The 21158-nt window shown below is 35.8% G+C and overlaps 2 protein-coding genes across 3 annotated transcripts in view; one reads left to right on the top strand and one right to left on the bottom strand.

Annotated features, from left to right (window-relative positions):
- The window catches only part of LOC129729839 (neurobeachin-like protein 1), a 108003-nt gene that overhangs the window by 60911 nt on the left and 25934 nt on the right, over positions 1 to 21158 (bottom strand). For both annotated transcript variants that reach the window (XM_055688681.1, XM_055688682.1), the window contains 2 exons: positions 5478 to 5627; positions 5201 to 5358 (listed from right to left, as the gene is read on the bottom strand). In XM_055688681.1, coding sequence (XP_055544656.1) covers positions 5201 to 5358; positions 5478 to 5627 — 308 coding nt within the window. The remainder of the gene's footprint in view (positions 1 to 5200; positions 5359 to 5477; positions 5628 to 21158) is intronic.
- On the top strand, positions 3591 to 4612 carry LOC129729846 (larval cuticle protein A2B-like). Its single transcript, XM_055688692.1, has 3 exons — positions 3591 to 3721; positions 3781 to 3951; positions 4010 to 4612. The coding sequence occupies exons 1-3, from the start codon at positions 3710 to 3712 to the stop codon at positions 4229 to 4231; spliced, it is 405 nt and encodes a 134-aa protein (XP_055544667.1). The 5' UTR covers positions 3591 to 3709; the 3' UTR covers positions 4232 to 4612.

The raw sequence follows: 21158 nt of genomic DNA, 5'->3' as shown, positions 1-21158 counted from the left end.
TATATCCCCATTGCTATACGTAGCATTTAGTGTAAACAGTCACCCACTATTGATCGAGTGAAAGGCCGGCGTAGTTGTCCAAAGGTTTTATTCAGTCTCCGCACATACTCAACACTGTTCCTCTTTTGAAGTGTTGCAGAATACTCAGATGACCAACAAGATCACCAGATAAGACCACTTTAAGATTTTTGAGCCGCAGGGCACTGCTTCCCGCTACTAATTGCACAAATTCATGGGGAGGCAGCAGGTGAAGGATTGCATCCAACGCTTTCGCTTAATCACTATGTCAGGTCACTATTGGAATCAGGCCTGGATTTAAGGAGGGGGGGGGGCAAAGGGGGCAAATGCCCCGGGCCTCCCGATTTAAGGGGCCCCCCTAGTCAATTCAAAAAAATTGCCGTAGCGGTACACTTATTTTCGTACATTTGTATATGTGTGCCATCGAGGAAAAACTGCATTGCTGCTGCTGATGGTGATTAAAAGTTCATCTCATGAATATGATTACCATTAATTACCCAACAAGAATTGTGCGTTTTGCAACGGTTATAAGTTTTTTTTTTTTCATTTCAGTTTCGATATCCACTACATATTGGTGACTGGATAATATCCAAATCTTTACATGCTAGAAAAAATCTTTCACCGTCTTTGGATTCAGAAGACGTTACTCTAAAAATATAGAGCTCGGAAATTGAAGAGCTAAGTTGAAACCTACCGTGGGAGACTGAGAAAATCAGGTTTTCATGAAAAGATGTACTTTGGTGAATTTAAACTGGTTTTTTTCAAAATATTTGCATGCTAAAATAAATTTTTTATCGCGTTTGGATTCAGGAGACCTTACCGCAAAAATGTAGAGCATAAAATTTCAAGAACGGTTATGTTGTTTGAATTTTTATAAAAATACGTAGTTTCGTGAAGTTGTACTGAAATAATTTAGAAACTCCAAAATTCACTCTTACATACCCTATTTCATCTACCTGACATGATTTGATACATAGTCTATGTAAGAGCGATTGATACGTATTAAAATTCCCAGTATTTACTCAATCTGTTTGAAAAATTAGAAAAAACACAGACATATTTGAGTCTAACAAAAACGGGGAGGGGTCCAGAGGAGTGGCTCCTTTACCAAAACTTAGAGTAACTATTCCCCTCGAATAAAATTCCAAGTTTTCCCAAATCGGCCGTTCTAGTGCTGAGAACGAGCATTTTCAAAAAACAAGTTCCGTCCCGGGTCTTTACGGGTTAAATTCCTAATTTTTCATTTACTTTTTAAAAAGAATTTTTTTTAGAGTGTATGTTTTTTTCAGAAAGACAAAACTATTATCTACAACTTTATCGAAGACGATCAAACAAACCGTTTTGGCCCTAAAAATATTTGTAATTATCAATACCTTCACAAAATAGCATTTTTCAAAAGCGTCTCAAAAATGAGTCGTGTTTCAAAAAATTAAACCAACAGCACATTTTTTGCCTATAGAAACGTCCATGCAAAGTTTCAGCCAAATCAAAAATGACAATGACATTTTTTTATATCGATTTTTTTTTTTGGGTCAGCCTAATAATTGTATGTTTTACAGGTCAAAAAGAAGACCGGAATCATGCACGGTGTTTGAGATGAACCACCGTGCTAGTTTGTGAATAATTCCGCCATTTTGTTTTGTTTTTTGTTATCAAACAAATTATTTTTCTAATGCTCAAGCCTTTATTTAAACGCATAAGATTGTTTCATATCGCTTTTTTTACCTGAAAAAATGAGAAAATTCACTTTCGTGTAAGGTCACTGATAAGAAGACTCATTTAAAGAAAATACTAACGATTTGACAGTCTTATCTTCCCCTATGGGCTGGGGGTCTTTTTACGTGGATTCTTTTTACGCAATTTTTTACAGTAACACAGATTATTTTTGCATGATTTTTTAAATCGCTCGTTTTATTTTTATACGGTTTGGAAGATTATTTTTATGCCGTATCAAAAAAGTTTAGTATAAGTAAATCTAATAAAAACTAAATAAATGGAAATAAAGCAAAAATATAAATCATGAAAATAAGATTTTTCGTTTTTTCAATCTAATCAATGAATATTTTTAATATATTTGTTCGTTTGTTGAACATTCAGAATTGTATACCGATACGAGTCAAGGTCGTTGCGATAAACTTTCGATCAAGTAACGAACAATAAAGCTCAAAATCATTATTAAAAAGTTATTACACTGATTTTCAATGAATTTTCATATTGTGTGTCTTGTTCCCATTTTTATATAATTTTTCAAGCATATATTTATTTACGTATTATTATTTTTAAACGGATCTCCATTCAATAAGAGTTTTTTACGCGATTTTTTCATACGCGGATATTTTCAACGTGTCACAATCAACTGCGTAAAAAAGACCCCAATGTTTCATCTGTAATAATCTCGAAACTAAAATACAATTATTCTATCGTTTTTGGAAAAAATAATTTCAGTAATTGGATTGGCTGGAAAATATGATGATATTTGTGTAATAAAGGCTAATTGAACCATTCGACGCTACTTCGCGAACCGGTCCGGGCCGATGATTTCCGAATTATCTGCAAGTTTGCCCACTTGTTTTGCTTTGATGAAGATCCTATTTAATCAGTACATCACTTGAGATCATGACTGCTTTCAAAAATGGTACAATAATTATTTCTTGCAATGAAAAATTGAACATTGAAATTGACATTGAATCTTGATGTCGTTTTTGTAGAGTGTAAGGCGACCATTCATCCGATTACCTTTTTTTTATTTGATATGAATTTATAATTTCGACAGTAGTCATAAATATGCTACCAAATATCAAACAAAAGTTTCAAATTTTTAAACTGCGAATAAACGGATGGAATTGCAAACACCACAAATTTTTATATGGTATTGGTCTCAAAGTTTTATATATTTTTCTACGTTCATGGTTTATGGGCTTCCGAATGAAAATATTTTTTATAAAATGGTGCATGCAGTCATTCATTGCAATCGGTTTTATAAATGCAAATAATATTTATAAGCATTATAACACTTAAAATTCGACTGTCCTACACCCCGTATCAAATTCATTATTCCGGTACATTTTATTACTTAGCAGCTGGTTATCAATAATAATATTAAACTACTAAACTGCAAAGACTTCAGCCACCATCCATATACGCGTGCCTACAAGGTTTCCCTTTAAAGGGTGCAAAGATAATCTAATTTTGCAGATTTTTTATTAACGTATTCTCGCCTCAACCACTTTGGCCACCACGCCTAAAGTCTACTGAACTACGTGGGTTCAGTATACATAAACTGTTTTAGAGCAAGCGTGTAAAGCGAACAACCGATTTTAACCCATGTCAACTTTTTCGAGCTGACTTAGTTGGTATGCCGGGGCAGGGCGAGACTTTAAGCATGAACTTTCACGTTCGTAAAATTAGGTACTGCCTATACAGCACTTCAAGTACCTATGATTCGCGAGATTGAACTTGTACCTTCTATACGCACAGGCAAGAATGTAAGTACAGCTTATGTATACACGCAGTTTTGATCTATGACAGAAAAGAAACAAAAACAAAAATAAACAGAATTGTAAACGGTGATAGTGAGCCAACCGTATCATGTGGGTAATTTTTAGAACATACCTGCTATAAAAAGGAGTGGACAGTGCTCAACAGATTATAATCAACACACGGTTGTCACAGAGTTCGCATATCTTCCAAAATGGCATTCAAAGTAAGTTGAATAACGCTTAACGCGTAGCTTAAAATTCACTCAATTACAATCTTTGACAGTTCGCCGTCTTTGCCGCCATTGTTGCTGTGGCTAATGCTGTAGCGATCGGATACCCAGCTGCTATTTCTGCCGCTTATCCAGCTATTGCCAAAGTTGCTGCTCCAGTGATTGCCAAGGCCGTTGATGATTACGACCCTAACCCACAATACAGCTACAGCTATCACATTGCTGTAAGTGAAGGGAGGATTTAGAGCATAATACAGTTATGTCATTAGAACTTTTTTGCAGGATGCCCTAACTGGTGATAACAAGGAACAGCAGGAATCTCGCAGCGGAGATGTCGTCACCGGATCATACTCTCTGGTCGAACCTGATGGCACCCGTCGTGTAGTTGAGTACACAGCTGATCCAGTCAACGGATTCAACGCTGTTGTGCATCGTGAACCACTTGCAGTCAAGGCCGTTGCTCCAGTGGCAAAGATTGCTGCTCCACTAGGATATCTTGGTTAAACTAGGTTTGAATGTTTGAATCAGTCGGGATTGTACAGAAAAATATTTAGGACTGCACTTTACCACTATATACAACAAAATCTTTCTATTTTGTGAAAATCACCGGCACATTCTTCATCAAACATCTGTCGACCGACCACTGCACTGCCTGTTTTTCTGGACTATGAGCAACTATCCGTACAAAAACGTACACAATGTACACAAGACAATTAGAATCATCCATTTGTAAATAGCAGCATTATCGCTAAAGCAAATAAACGTACCATACGAACCCATCAACCGTGCATACCAAGAGCAGTGCATCAATAGCGCACTCTACTGTTATGTTTGACTGTGTGTGACTTAAGTGTTATTCTAGTTTTATTAGCTCAATAAACGCAAGCTCGGAACAATGAAAACAAAAGACTTTGTTTTACTTTAGTAAAATCGTGAAGTTATGCAGTAATCACGGTTACTCGTCTTGTCTGTTACTTCCGATACCATCGACGGTTATCGTTTTCTGCGTTAGTATTGGTATATGACACCAACACACATGTTTTCGTACCTTACATATAATATTAAAAATCAAGATTGATTAATTTGAAAATGCAGGAATACCTAAATCTAAGGTAGTTTCCACAGTATCATCTATTCGGCGGTTCGCTGAATAATGGACCGCATTCACGTTAGTTAAAATTTTAGTTCGTTGATTGGATTTAAAATTATTTTGACGTTTTGGCTCTTCTACAAACTATAATTTTGCTGCAAAAGTTAGCCTTTAATTTTAAACGATGGCACAAGTTCGAAAACTGAGTAAATGTCTTTGGCGAATGACTGAACCAATTATACGCTCTAATTTGCATTTCATCGGAATCACAGCGAAAATTATCATTACTGATTATTTTTCAATCGAAAATTTAAATATAAAAATGTTCTTGGCGATCAAAGTAATCAACACAAAGAAATGAAAAATACTTGTTTAATACTCACAGTTTGGTCCACGCTCCTTTTGATCCGTAAAGAAAACGCTTCACTGTGCTCCACCGTCGATCGATGAGTGCATCTCTGGCTTTTCGCTGCGTCTGCTGCACATTGACTCGTGCAAGCTCCTCCGATTGCCTTACACGACAAGGGATCAATATTTTCTCCTGGAAAACAAAACACACATTAAAAGTATTTGAATAGATACAACTAATTTGGTACAAATCTATCATCGTCATTATTATCGGTTGATAGATATTACCATAGGCAATAATTTCGAACACACCTGAAACTTTCGACGACTTTCCATTTGGAGCTTCGCACGACGCTGAGATGAAAATTTACACGACTCGTAGCACTCAGCCCAAAATGTATTCAGCGGCTCCCAGAGCGTATTGGATAGGTCTTTCTGGTAGGAAACGTACAAAGGCTTTATCTGCAACAAGTTGGAAACGACCAGGAAAAGGGTTAGTTTTGCTGTTGTGAATACGGAAATGCTAACGAATCAATTGGAAGAAAAATGACGGATGATGCTATGTCTTTTAACCTTTCCACATATGGAGAGGAAATGAGCTACGGCTACAGCTAATTCAGATAGTTTGTCATACTGACAAATAATGAGGATAAGAGCACTACGCATACGAATATTTATATCATAAAACTTATTTACTAATAATAACCACAACAATGCAAACTGTCAATGAACAATTGTACTCATTTCTTCAATTGAAACGACACATATGCTTGCACTATTGTGCTCAATAAAATTCGCGTCAATATGACGTTTTCGAATCTTGCATATTAGAGGTTGTTCAAGCAGGAAAATAACATCAGGGAAGATGAAAATCGGAAGCGCGTAAGTTAATTAATTAAGCGTCATCACGTAAGGAGTTAAATCAGATCATTGGTCATCGCTGTCAATTTTTTTCCATTCATACCCGGTTGGAAACGATTTTTCCAATGCCAAACGCGCAATCTGAACTTAAACCAACGCATTTCATGGACGGTTACGCGAAATAGACTCCCAACCAACACAAACCACTTTCCAGTTTGGTGAAGAAACCGATTGGCTCGATTGGCTGGTAAACGAGTTGCATTGATTTTGCGCCTCCAACTCTCCAACTGGTTACTTGTTACTTCTCTTTTTCCCCTGAATAAATTCACAAGTACCTGCGATATTCCTCCTCACTGAGTCATTGAGGATCGTATATGGGAGCAAATTTGCAGTTGGGCTTTCCAATTCACCAAAGTAAGCAAATTTTGCTTGTGATGATTACCCCAAAACTACGAGGGTGTATCATAACGAGATGCATCGTCCACGCATTTATGAATCTGTCACCGAGCAATCTTTTTATTTACCTGACTGCAATTTTATCCTGATCATGATAATCGAATTACAAACAAGAGGTAAGCCAAGCAAATTTTCAACCGTGTTTTTTACTCAGAGGTTTTTTGAGTTTGTAGCGAGAATGGTGGAAAATATTCAAATATGTAATCGAATAGATTGATTTGAATAGAAATTTGCACAAAAGTTTGAAAAATTTGTATTTTCTTAGTATCAACAGTAATTTTTTAAATAACTTGCGTATGTTATTTATCTAAAGCCTTGTAGAAACTTTTTATACAAGAACAAAGAATGCTTCATAATAAAAAAAATCACAGGAGGGTTGTGTGCAAAGCCACGACCGCAAGGATGAAGTAGAATACTTTTACAAGAAAACCCGGCTGCTTGCGTGTCAATCATTTTTTAATTTGTTGTTGAATTCAATATCGGATAAGATACCGATCACATCTTGGCTTTATCACTGACAGTGCGAATAGAGTATTCCTTGTGATAAAATAAACAGTGAAAAGCTGATTTAACACTTAAAACTAGACGGCTCATGTGTTGTCAAAATGAGTCAACTTTTAATTGAATGCATTTACTAGTGCCCGCTATCGCACAGAGACTACATTTCACTAAAGTGCCTCACTGCATCAGTTGCTATCGATGCTAAACCCGCTGTAACTGCTACGATATCCGTAGCCATGTTAATATTTTGGCCGCTATATGGTGTTATTGGTATCCGCTGTCCCTGCATCAGCTGGCCCAGCTGCTATCAATGCTGAGATCCGCTGCAACTAGTGCACTATCCATTGCCATGCCACAGCTGTGGCTGCTATCCGCCTGGTATCCACTGCACTGCTACTGCTGCTGCTAAGGGAGGACTGCTGTTGTCGCAGTCGCAGTAGTAATACGAAATCATCGATAAGTATCGATAGTAGGAGGAAATCATTGATTACTATCGATAGCCATTTCAGTCGATAATTCCCATCCTAACTCTTATACAGACAAATAGCAAATTTAAAATGGCAAGGTCTATGATTCTGTCGACCGTGCTTGGGAAGCAATCATATTAACGACTAATCAGATCAGTCAAATTTCGCGCTTCAACAAGGATTGACCATTTTCAATAATATAGTTGCTTGTCATGATTTGGACTTGATAATTTTTGAATTTTGATTATGCGAAAAATTATTTTTTATGCTGATAATGAAAGCTTTTCGGATGTTGTGCTCATGACTGAAGGAAAAGATAATTCAGTTCGTTCTGAGACACGGAGATGGAACCAAATATATATCTGTCTAAATTTGATAAAAGTGTAAATTGATTTAAGAGAACATATTAACTCTTCAATTAGGTTTTTATTTCATCCTGAAAAGGACAATTTGTTGTTTAATTCAATGTTTGATATCTTTGCGTTATCACTGGCAATGCGAATATAGTATTCCTTGGGGGAAAATAAACACTGAAAAGCTTTCCAGAACATTCTTTTCAATGGATGCATTTGCTAGTGTGCATGCTATCGCTCAGAAACAACATTTCACTAAAATGCCACACTGCATCAGCTGGCCCTGCTTATATTGATGCTGAGATCAACGTCAACCGCTGCGCTATCCTCGTTGCCACAGTAGTGGACGCTTCCGTTGCCATAGGTATCCGCTGTCCTGCATCACCTGGTCCTGCTATCGATGCTGAGACGCGCTCCGCTATCCGTTGCCATACCACAGCTGTGGCCGTTATCCGCTGCACTGCTACTGCTGTTGTATCCACTGCTGATGCTAAGGGAGGACTGCTCTTGTTGCAGTCTACAATTTTAATGAGCGGCTTCGAGTGAAACAGGCCTTTATATAGGCCAAATTGCACATTTCAAATGGCAAGGTCTATGATTCTGTCGACCGTGCTTGGGAAGCAATCATATAACGACCAATCAGAGGTCGAATTTTTCGTTTTGACAGGGCTTGACTATTCTCAATAGTACAATAGTTTGAATAATAAAATTACAATTATCTGCATTTGGGAAAAATCTTTCCAATCTATTGCTGCAAGAACGAAGGAAATCCATCGAATACAAACCGATTCATTAGCATTTGAAATTGGACATATTTTTCACTTTTTTCGGTTTTAGATTTTCATTTTACATCCCTATGTAGCCGAACTTCCTGAGAGAAGTATTCTACTTCAAAAAAAACAAAAAACAAAATCAAAAGATGTTGTTTTTTTAATTAAAAAAAAAAATAAAGTTATAGTTTTTGGTAAAAATTGTCAGGTATTTTTTTCCTAAAATAACACTTTAGCGGCATTTTAATGATTTCCAATAGTTTTCAAATATTATAACTTTAACAATAATAAGCGTACTCTAAAGATGTTATATGATATTATTTTAAATCATAAAGCTCATACATTTTTTATAAATTGTATGGAACTTAGTTTCTGGTGTGTTATACGTGTCTCTTAATAGTACACGTAGTTTAGGGTCCGCCCTATACTTACTATTTTATAATGTTTTTCTTGTATATTATTCGTAGATACACTGCTGTTCATTTTTCAGGTAACAAACTCAACTTTTGTTTTGACAGCCTAAAGTGACCCAATATCATCCAATATGAGTTTTTCAGAAACCAGGATAATGCTCAGAGGCCAGGAGTTAACTTCATACTTCATTCAAACATCCTTGAATTGCCAAATACAATCCAATGAAGGTATGTTCACTCTTTGGGTTCTAGAATATTGATCTTGTATTTGAAGAAATAATTAAAGCATAAAATGTGAAATTTGACGTAATATTTGTGCTAAAAAATAGCGAAATTTTGTTTCATAGCTCCATTTCACATTTTTAAACATTACAGGCAAAGTAATAATCCGATTGCAATAAAAACCAATACGATCTTATGGGGCAGCTAGACCCCTCATATGACACTAATTTTATGAAAATCGGTCCAGCCATCTCTGAGAAACATGAATGAGATTAAACAGTCTCCAGAACATGTTTCTTTCCATAACTTTCGAACCACATGTTTAATCTCTATAAAATTCGAAACTTAGGGGTAGCCCGTTTATTGAAAACCGATTATGTATCGGTTGTGTAGTTTCCGAGATAATGATGTTTCATGATTTTTATATTTTGATATATAACCTCTAAACCAAAAATACGATTATATAAAATTTAATAGGGCCTTATGTGGCTCATTTGTTATTAATTTCATGAAAATCGGTCCAGCCAGAGTGAGATTGGGAGAGCGTTGCACACACACATACACACACACCCACATTTTTATACCTTTAGTTTTTGCTGTGATTACTATACCTTTCTAGGGGAAAGGCTTTTTTGACAAAATCTCACCCCGGCAGAGTACTTGTCGAAGTCGAACGCCATGGCTAAACATAGAGCAACTGCAGGACGCCGGGATTACACAGTAATGCGACACAATCGATCAAGTCACTTTGAAGCTCGTAGATGGTTACAGCAAGGCTTTTCACTGCGAAAGCACTTGCTTTAAGAGGGCAGCGAATCGTTTGTAGAGAGATAAAAACTTGTGAGAAATCACAAGAGAGGGCATTGAAGCTTGCTTCTGATAGTGTTGAAACAAAAACTATTAACTATTAAAACTTATTGTTGAATTCAAGATCTTTTTTTTACACAAATGTAGCAATTTTTCACACTTTTACGAAAAATATGGATAAAATTATTCGTCATGGTTTAAAAGGAATTCTCGATTTTTTCCTGTAATACGGCTCATAAGGTGGCGCACATTTTCTACGTCCATCGTTTTTGCTATCTTGTGCAACTGCCTTGAGTCTCCTCTTCATGATTGCCTAGTAATTGGTTGGGTTAAGGTCTTTCTGAACATTCTGGACCCCTTCCTCTGCATACGATTCTTGAACGAAAAATTTCGTTACAGATGCCCTGCCAAATCACAAATCTTTGTGCGAATTTGTCGGCTGAAATAAATTTGACTGGATTTCCCCCCGAGCCGCTTCCAAAATTTTTGACCTAGGATTTGCTCGAATTCAGTCAGTTTTATCGTCTATTAGAAGACACACGTCGAACTTGATCAGCACTGCTCGGATAGCTTCCGAGGACGGGTTTTGGCCACACTATTCTGTTCTATGGTCCGGTTTGGCTGACTCCATATGATTTGATTCCTTCCCGGAGTTGAATTCTCTTCACGGTACTATAGACAATAGAGTGGCAATGACTGTATGAAAAGAATTTCATCTTCGAATTTCAAAAGCCGACCATGTACATTTTGTCCATCAACCTAAAAAAATTAACTGTGCAAAATTTCAGCTCAATCGGGCATGATTTAGGGGTGCTTCAAAGAGCTCAAAGTTGTGATTTTTCGACTCTGAAAAATCTACATGAAACATGAAATTGGAAAAAAACGAAACTTTTTTTTCGATTCCAAATGACTTAAAAATGCATAAAACGTCGAGATCTGCTGTTATCTCGAAAAAAAAAATGTTTGCCCGAAAATTGACTAGAGATGGTCGGGTTTGGCTTTTTTCAAACCCGTACCCGATTTTTTTTTCGTTTGAAACCCGAACCTGACCCGTACCCGGAACTTTTTTTTACGATCAAACCCGAACCCGACCCGAACCCGAAAATTTTATTTTTGTGAAACCCGAACCCGAAACTATTAAACCCGTGCGCAACCCGAACCCGAGATTTTTTTTTGGAGGATCGATTTTTTGTACCAATTTGAGGCTGCCCTGAAGCTTTGAGCCTCGAATGGCATTGAAATGTTACTGATCTTCACAGTTGCATGAATCAGACATCATCTTATATATAAAATAAAGTTACATATATCAAACAGTGCGTCTTGAACTGTTCTACAGATCAGACGTTTTTTCGGTTGCTTGTGGACTGGTCCTTGACTGCCTATAGCTTCAAAGTTTGTGTTTTGTCAGTGTGTCTTTTAAAGACTACCTGAAAGTTATTTCCCATCAGTCTTTCTCAAGACTATCTACTTTTGAATTTAACATTTGTTTTAACTTTTTTCGTATCACCTGAAATGGCTGGACGGAAAAAGAAACCTCGCATCGCTGCGGGGAGGAAAAGAGAGGCATCTCTTTCTGACACTTCGAGTGTCTGTAGTGACAATCCTTTTGATATTTTGCCTGAGCAAGAAGCTGGTGAAATGGAAGTTATGAGTAATGAAACTATACAAAATGTCAATTCTTTAAAGAAGGAAAAAGTTCCACCTATTGTGGTAACTATTTCTTCTGAATTCAATATTTTCAAAAAGGAACTTTCAACGTTTGTTTCTGACGTTAAAGTTACCTATCAAATTGGTCGTAGAGGCGAATGCCGCTTATTAGCCGACTCTATAAAGGGTCGTAATCGTCTTATTCAGTATTTAACTGAAAAAATGTATAAATTTTTTACATATGGTACGAAGAGCGCCAAGCCGTTCAAGGTCGTATTGAAAGGTCTCACCAACGATCAAACCGTTGATGAGATCAAACTTACTTTATCAGAATTACTTGGCATAGCCCCCACCCAAGTAATTCTAATGAAACAAAAATCACGAGGCGATAACAGTCAGAGAACTGGAATTTCCCTTGTTAATTATTTAATTCATTTTAACCGCAATGAGGTTAACAACTTAAAAATTTTTGAAAAAGCACATGCTTTGTTTAATGTGCGTGTAAAGTGGGAAATTTATAGGAAGTATGGCGGAGGTGAAAAGCCTATCACCCAATGCCGTACTTGCCAACGTTATGGCCATGGTTCCAAATTCTGTAACATGGACCAAAAATGTCTTAATTGTGGAGACTCTTCCCACAAAAAGGAAAGAGAGTAAAAATTTTCGCTGTGCGAATTGTAACGGCAACCATATGTCAAATTTTTATCAATGCCCAGTCCGTTTAGCAATTGTTAAGGCAAGGCAAGGTAAACAAAATTCAATTTCTCAATTAAAATCAACTTCAAAACAAAATTCTCCAAGCGTACCAGTGACGCATAGCTTACCTACTCCTTTGCATACCCGTTTAACATATGCACAGGTTACAGGTAGTTCGAACATTATACCGCCTAGTGTTGGTAGTTCGAAAATGATCGTTAAAACACGCTAGAAAATAATTGTACACCTATTACTCCAGCTAATATTGCTGCCGAAAATGTTTTTTTCTAATGTCAACTGCCTGGGGCCTATTACGGCAGGTAAACTTTCTTTTCTGCAACAGGCAATGTTCGATCTTATGAACGCCATGTTGCAGGCAAAATCAATGTTTGAAGCCATTCAAATAGGCACAAATTTTACTATTAAAATTGTTTCTAATTTTAAATTTAGCAATGATTTTGAATAAAACAATTAAAATATTAAATTGGAATGCTCGCTCATTGAATGCCAATGAGAATGAGCTTTTTAATTTTTTAACAGTAAATAATGTGCATATTGCAATTATTACTGAAACATTTTTGAAACCTAACATAAAATTAAAATATGATCCCAATTACGTGGTTTATAGATATGATAGGATTCAGGGTTCCGGCGGTGGAATTGCAATTGTTATTCAGCGCCGAATCAAACATCGTGCTCTTCCCCATCTTGAGACGAAAGTTATTGAAACTTTGGGAATTGAAGTTCAAACTGAACTTGGGATTTTATTTATTGCCGCAGCATATTTTCCATTTCAATGCACACACGAGCACAAAAATTATTTTAAAGGTGATTTACAAAAACTCACCAGAAATCGTTCGAATTTTTTTATAATCGGCGATTTAAACGCTAAACATCGTTCATGGAATAATTCTCAAAGTAATTCCAATGGCAAAATTTTATTCAATTATTGTTCTTCAGGATACTATTCTATTTTGTCTCCGAATAGTCCTACATGCTTTTTTTCTGTAAGAAACCCTTCAACAATTGATTTGGTGCTAACAGATCAAAGTCATGTATGTAGTGATTTGATCACACATGCTGACTTTGATTCTGACCATCTTCCAATAACTTTTTCTTTATCACAAGAACCAGTTTTAAACCCTATGAGCTCTGTTTTTAATTATAACAAGGCTAATTGGGAAAGATACAGAACTCATATTGAGAGAAATTTCAATAATGAGCTTGATTTGCAAAACGAAGTGAATATTGATTCCGCTTTGGAAGCATTAAAATGTGCAATTGTTGATGCCAGGAATTACTCTGTTCCAAAGGCTCAAGTGAAATTTGATTCACCAATAATTGACGAAAATCTTCAACTTCTAATTCGTTTGAAAAATGTCCGCAGACGTCAATATCAACGTTCTCGTGACCCTGTTTTTAAAACTATTTATAAAGATTTACAGAAAGAGATTAAACATAGATTTACTCTTCTGAGAAATCAAAATTTTGAGACTAAAGTAGAAAAATTTAAACCATATTCAAAACCTTTTTGGAAGCTATCGGAGATTCTTAAGAAACCTTCAAAGCCTATTCCAGTTTTAAAAGATGGTGAACGTTTTCTTGTATCCAATGGGATCCAAAAGGCTCAAAGACTTGCTCAGCAGTTTGAGAGTGTTCATAACTCAAATTTGAATTTTGTGAGTCCAATTGAAAATGAAGTCACACGTCAATTTGATTTAATTTCTTTCCAGAATTTTTTACCTGCAGAAATAATTGAAACTAACTTGAATAAGATTAAATCAATTATCAAAAATTACAAAAATATGAAAGCACCTGGTGACGATGGAATCTTGAATATATTAATCAAACATCTTCCTGAGAGCACAATGGAATTTTTAGTGAAAATTTTCAATTGCTGCTTCAAAATTGCATATTTTCCCAAATTATGGAAAAATGCAAAAATTACTCCCATTTTAAAACTGGATAAGAATCCAGCTGAAGTTCCAAGTTATCGACCAATCAGTTTGCTTTCTTCAATAAGTAAACTGTTTGAGAGAATTATTCTTAACAGAATGATGTCACACATCCACGAAAATTCAATTTTTGCAAATGAACAGTTTGGATTTCGCCATGGGCATTCCACAACTCATCAATTGCTCAGAGTTACTAATATGATACGAGCTAACAAATCTGAAGGTTATTCCACTGGAGCTGCTCTTTTAGACATAGAAAAAGCATTCGACATTGTTTGGCATAAAGGTTTGATTGCGAAATTGCAAACTTTTAATTTTCCTAATCAAAATTTTAAAAAATTATCTTACTGATCGAACTCTGCAGATTGTCTATCAGAATTCAAAATCTTATAGATTTTTTTTATTCACTTATGTTCGAGCGTCTTGATAGAAAAATTTTCACTACATTTTTCACTTTTTATTCACTTTCACTATTTAATTCTATCACTTTTCACTTTTCACTTGCAAATACGTATTTCGGCACTGACATAGTGCCTTCGTCAGTGCTTATTTGGACTGTGTCACAGTCCGAATAGGCACTGACGAAGGCACTATGTCAGTGCCGAAATACGTATTTGCAAGTGAAAAGTGAAAAGTGATAGAATTAAATAGTAAAAGTGAATTAAAAGTGAAAAGTGTAGTCTTATAGATTTCCTGTCAGAGCAGGTGTACCTCAAGGTTCAGTCTTGGGTCCAGTCCTGTACAATATATTCACTTCAGATCTTCCTGATTTGCCTCCAGGATGCACAAAGTCATTGTTCTGCGATAACACAAGCATTTCCGCAAAAGGCAAAAGTCTTCGTGTCATATGCAGTCGATTGCAGAAAAGTTTAGATATTTTTTCTTCCTACTTGCAAAAGTGGAAAATCTCTCCCAATGCTTCTAAAACTCAAATGATAATTTTTCCGCATAAGCCTAGGGCTTCTTTCCTCAAGCCAAACAATAATCACGTTGTCAAGATGAATGGGGTTATTTTAAGTTGGTCTGACAAGGTTAAGTACTTGGGACTAATTTATGATAAAAAACTTATTTTTAAAGAGCACATTGAGAGTATACAAGCCAAGTGCATCAAATATACGAGATGTTTATATCCTCTCATCAACAGGAGTTCTAAACTTTGTTTAAAGAACAAACTTTTGATTTACAAACAAATTTTTAGACCAGCAATGCTTTATGTTGTGCCGATCTGGTCATGTTGCTGTTCAACAAGGAAGAAAACGCTCCAAAGGATTCAGAATAAAATTCTGAAAATGATTTTGAAGCGTCCTCCTTGGTTTGGTACACTCGAATTATATAGACTTACTGGTGTTGAACCATTAGAAGCTATGTCAAATAAAATTATTAACAATTTTCGACAAAAATCGTTGCAATCCTCAATTGCTACGATAAGCTCTCTTTATAGCCAATAAGTTAGCAATTAAGTTAGTTGTAAGTTTACTTCCCCTTTTCTGACAAGTAGATTTAAATCCCTACGAATGATAAGTCCCAATTGCGAAAGCTAACAAATCCTAACAATTAAAATTACAAGTTTCTAACAGTGTTGAGAAGTCACCATTTGTGATTGGACACACATACTCATTATTTACTAATATTTATCATAAATACTTAAGCTACTAACAAATCCCCCCCTTAAAAAAAAAAAGTTACATATATGTGCGACCGCCCATAACTTTACAACAGAGCGTCTGATTTGAGCTGGCTTTGTTTTGTTGTGTTCGTCTTCATCCAAGGCAAATTGTTACGGCGAGAAAACTAAGAGAATTTAAAGGAACATGGTGGAATTCACGAAAATAGAATTTCCATACAACGAAGAAATGAGATCGCAGAAGGCGCAATGAACAACAATAATATGACAGCAATTCAAAATAGGTGACTCTCGACAGTTATTTTGAAATCATCCTTTAAAAGCTACCACCGAAAATTAGATACAAATAGAATCACGCTCGACTGGTGGCTACCGTCACGGTGATCGGTTCAACTATCTAAACATATAAAAATGCAGCTCTGTCTGTCTGTCTGATCCAACTACTGGAAACGACTAAACGGATCGGCGTGAAATTTTGTGTATAGGGGTTTCAGGGCCCGAGAAAGGTGACTAAGATATTTCGGGATCCCTTCCTTTTCTGGAAGGGAGGGGTTCCATAGAAATGAAACACAAATTTCTGCACATCTCGAGAACTAACAAATAAAATGGAAGCAAATTCGACAGGTGAATATTTTTAGGGTTTGTCCATAATAGTCCATAATAGTTTAACATACCTCCTTCTTCTGGAAGGGTGAAGTTTCCTACAAATGAAACTAAATTTTTTTCACATCTCCAGAACTAATCGAGTAAATGGAACCAAATTTAGCATGTGGAGGTTTTTGGGGGCTAAAAATATTTTAATGGTGTTTCAACACCCCTCCCTTTTCTCGATAGCAGGGCTCTTATACAAATCAAACATAAACTTCTATGGTGGTTTGATGCTCCTTTGTATTCTGGAAGGGGATGCAGGTCTCCCATATGAGCTGAACAGGTATTTAAATGAGACGAACCAGCCGCAGGCTGAAAACCTCAAAAATACAGACAAAAAAAAGATATTTCAACCAGGTTTTCCTAGAAATCTAGGAATCGATCACATACACCATTTTTAATTTTAAGATGGCGACTTCCGGTGTCTGAAAAACAGCCGAAAATGACCAAATACCACCCAATATGAGTGTTTCTTTAACCAGTATGACGTGCAGAGGCCAGAAATTTTCTTCAAATGCCATTTTGTAATCCAAGATGGCGACTTTCGGTTTCTGGAAAACAGCCGAAAAAGACCAAATAACACCCAATATGGGTGTTTCTTAAACTAGAATGACGCCCAGGGGTCAGAATGTGTGCCATTTTGATATCCAATATAGCGACTTCGGGATTTGGAAAAACTGCCGAAAAAGACCGAATATTGCTTAATTTAGATGATGCATAGAAGCCAAGCATTGACCCTGGACACTATTTAGAATGCAAAGATTACCACTTTTAGTTTCTGGAAAACAACAAAATTACTGAACACCACCCAATATGGGTATTTGCGGAATCAGATTGATGCCAGAAAAACAGCTGAAAATGATCTAATACCACTCAATATGAATATTTTCAGAATAGAGGTGATGTACAGAAGCCAAAAGTCGAGGATGTTTTCCTTTCGATAAAACCAATCATTTCAAACGATTTGCCTTTTGACTTTGATCATTTCCTATGGCTGATTCGTCGTGCATTTTTAGACTATAAGCAAATCGCAAGGAATCAATGAATTTTGAATGTTTAAAATTATTAAATTAATCACAAAAATGGGCGAGACGAAGTTTGCCGGGTCAGCTAGTTATCTTATAAAAATGCTTATCTGATATACTCGGGTTTCAAGTTTTCAGACTAAACCCGACAATTTCAAACCCGAACCCGACCCGTACGCGACACCTTCAAAAATTTTCAAACCCGAACTCGATCATTTCTAGTGTAAACAGCAAGTTATTACTTTTTCTGCGAGAGGCAGAAACACAGCACGAAGCAGAAGAAAGAAGTGAGATGCAAAAAATTGCTTAACACTGCGCTCACACTGGGCAAGAAGTGAGCGGTGAATATTCACTCTGCTCTTTCCACATTTTGAGAAGTGAAACCGGCCTGTAAATATGAATAACTTTTGGTGTTGGGTTTTGATACATTTTAGTGTAAAAGCTTGAAAAAAACACGAAATTTGTTCTTTTCTTTCTTTAAATTACTTTGGCAAATTTAAATAATTTTAATCGTTTTGAAGAATGAACCGACTTAAAAACAATGTCCAAACTATATGAAATAGACGTTTTTCTGTAAAACTACTCGTAATTGTGACTGACCCATAATCGTGAAGTGACTGTACTTCTAATTGGAAGATATGAATTAATTTACGTTTTTCCTCGTATATCTTCATTATTTCATTATCGGGCCCGATTCACAATGTCTTTGTGTGTATATTCTCTGAAAAAAAAAACGAAAACGTGTTTCATTATACCGTCTACGATGTTCTAATACTTTTTGCCTTTCTCCTAGAAAGGTATAGCAATCACTTGCAAAACCGAAGATATAAAAGTGCTCCAAAGGGCCGAATGGCATATATCACTCGACTCAGTTCGACGAGCTGAGCATTTTCTGTATGTGTGTGTATATGTGTGTGTCAGTGTGTATGTGGTGATTTTTTTCTCACTCACTTTTCTCAGAGAAGGCTGGACCGATTTTTATAAAATTAATTGCAAATGAAAGGTCTAGTTGCGCTATAAGACCCTATCAAATTTCATAGTAATCGGATTTTTAGTTTAGAGGTTATGTATCAAAATGTAAAAATCCCGATACATCAATATCTCAGAAACCACACAACTGGTTTCAATAAAATTGATATCAAATGAACGGGCTACCTAAAAAACCTTCAACTTTTGAATTTTATAAAGATTGAACTTGTGGTTCAAAAGTTATGGAGAGAAACGTGTTCTACAGACTGTTCAATTTCACTCATGTTTCTCAGAGATGGCTGGACCGATTTTCATAAAATCAGTGTCAAATGGAAGGTCTAGTTGCCCCATAAGACCCTATTGATTTGTTTTGCAATCGGACTATAACTTTGCCTGTTATGTTTAAAAATGTGAAATCCAGCTATGAAAAGGAAAATATTCCGGAAACTACTTGAACTCACTCACTTTTCTCAGAGATGGCTGACCCGATTTCCACAAAATTTGTGTGAAATGAAAATTCTGGCTGCCTCATAACACCCTATTGAGTTTTACGGTAATCGGACTGTAACTTAGTCTGTAATGTATCGAAATGTGAAAATCACGAAACTTCATTATCTCAGAAACTACACAACCGATTTGAACAATATTGATATAAGATGAACGGGCTAGTTAAGAGGTAACTGATGAATTATGATCGAACACGTGGTTTCAAAGTTTGGCTGCCCTATACGTTCCCATTTCATTTGGTTATAATCGACCTTAAGCAACCGTTATGTTTAAAATTGTTAAAACAACGAAAGTCTATTATCTCATAGATTACACGACTTTTTTTAACATAACTAGTGTCATACGAACGAGTCATCTCTCAAACTTATAGATAACAAACTTCATAACAATTTGATATGTGGTTCAAAAGTTATGGAAAGAAAAGAAATTCAAAGGCTATTTAAAACTATACCTGCTTTGATCAATATATGTGGCCTCAACATAATTTAAATGTGGTATCGTACTATTTGACGTTCCCGGTATCGCTTGTGATTAAATTGTTCGGAATTAAGAGTCATTACTTTTATTTCGCTATTTCTTGAGCACTTACATTACGTCAAATTTCATATTTTATACTTCATTTACATCAATATTTTAGAACCCAAAGAGTGAATATACCTTTATTGTATTAAAGCGTTCATGTAATTCTATTTTTACAAATAATAAGTTTGAATGAGAAAGGCTGGGTCTGACCGCTGGGTGGATTAGTTTAGGTTTTTAAAGGGTATTTTACGAATTCAACTTTGTCAATGATATTGGAGTACATAATGATAGTTTTAGTCGAAATCGATACATCAGTTTTTGGCGGAGATTCACTCCACTAGCATTAGGAACAATGAACGAGAGTGAGATTCCTACCCTGAAGGATACTCTTACATGTGTTGCCAAAAAAATCCCATATGTATTTCAAAGTAGATTTTTTTCGTACAACTTCGCCGGAGCTCAAGCAAACCAGAAGTTGTTTGAGGATGTTAATTCTAAGTTGCTCAAAGATGCATTAGGTTGAAAGATGCAATATTTGATTTGTATACATTGTTTAAGATTCAAATCTTGTAAAACGCGATCTTAAGTTACAATTGACGCAATTTAACGTCACATATATATTAAATATTAAATTGCGTCATTCCTCTAAGTCATATAGAACGCAATTAAAAGTTACAAATGAGCCCGTCGAAGATAGCCTACAAAATTATAAAAAATCGTAGCCATTTTTTTTACGTGCAGGCTTGCTTTTCAAATAAAGGTTCGTTTAACAAATTAGCGCGAGTAATATAAAAAAATTGTTTGCTACAAACGTCCCTTATTTGTTATATTGTTTTTATTATGGAAATTTCTGAATAAGGAAATTGTGGTGTTCTACGTTCATCATATGCCTAACAAAATCTCAGGTTTAAACAAATCGAACGTATAATTATGGAAAAAAGCTTTATTTTATAAAACGATGTGTGTAAAATACCGTTTTGATGTGTATTGTTATTTTAAGATATAATAGAATATGACAGAAATAGAAGTGCTACCGCTGCAAGCTGGTTATCTCAAGTGAAATAATTTTGAAACGTTATTACAATCTGTTTCAGTTCAGGTTATTCTTGAAAACCTAAATAACAAAAACAACGTCTTGGGTTTGTTATTATTTTGGGAAAAATTCATTTCCATTCATACAATTCGACGATTCGACGACGACCAATTCTAAACAATAAAAAACTAACATTATACAATTACTGTCATGGTATCCTGACTGTTATGCAGACGACGGGATGTTCTATAAACCGCCAAATGTTAGAAGGAACTGAATCTAATCTTGTCATGTTGAGATTTAATGATGACGAAACTCTACCAGAAATGGTAGCAATGAAACAGTGCTATTTCAAAAGTTTTGGAATTTTGCGCGCCAACCCACATTAAAACGTATTCAACCATTGCAATCATTTGATGAATGCCACTAAATTCTGCAACTCGCTCACTTCCTCCTTTCCAGCAGCGAACGAGATTCCAACCAAGGAAAATGCAAAAACTATATATGAGCTGATAGT

Source organism: Wyeomyia smithii, chromosome 3 (assembly GCF_029784165.1).
Source record: "Wyeomyia smithii strain HCP4-BCI-WySm-NY-G18 chromosome 3, ASM2978416v1, whole genome shotgun sequence".
NCBI lineage: Eukaryota > Metazoa > Arthropoda > Insecta > Diptera > Culicidae > Wyeomyia > Wyeomyia smithii.
Note: the sequence above shows the minus strand (reverse complement) of the source record. Positions and strands in the feature narration are given on the sequence as shown.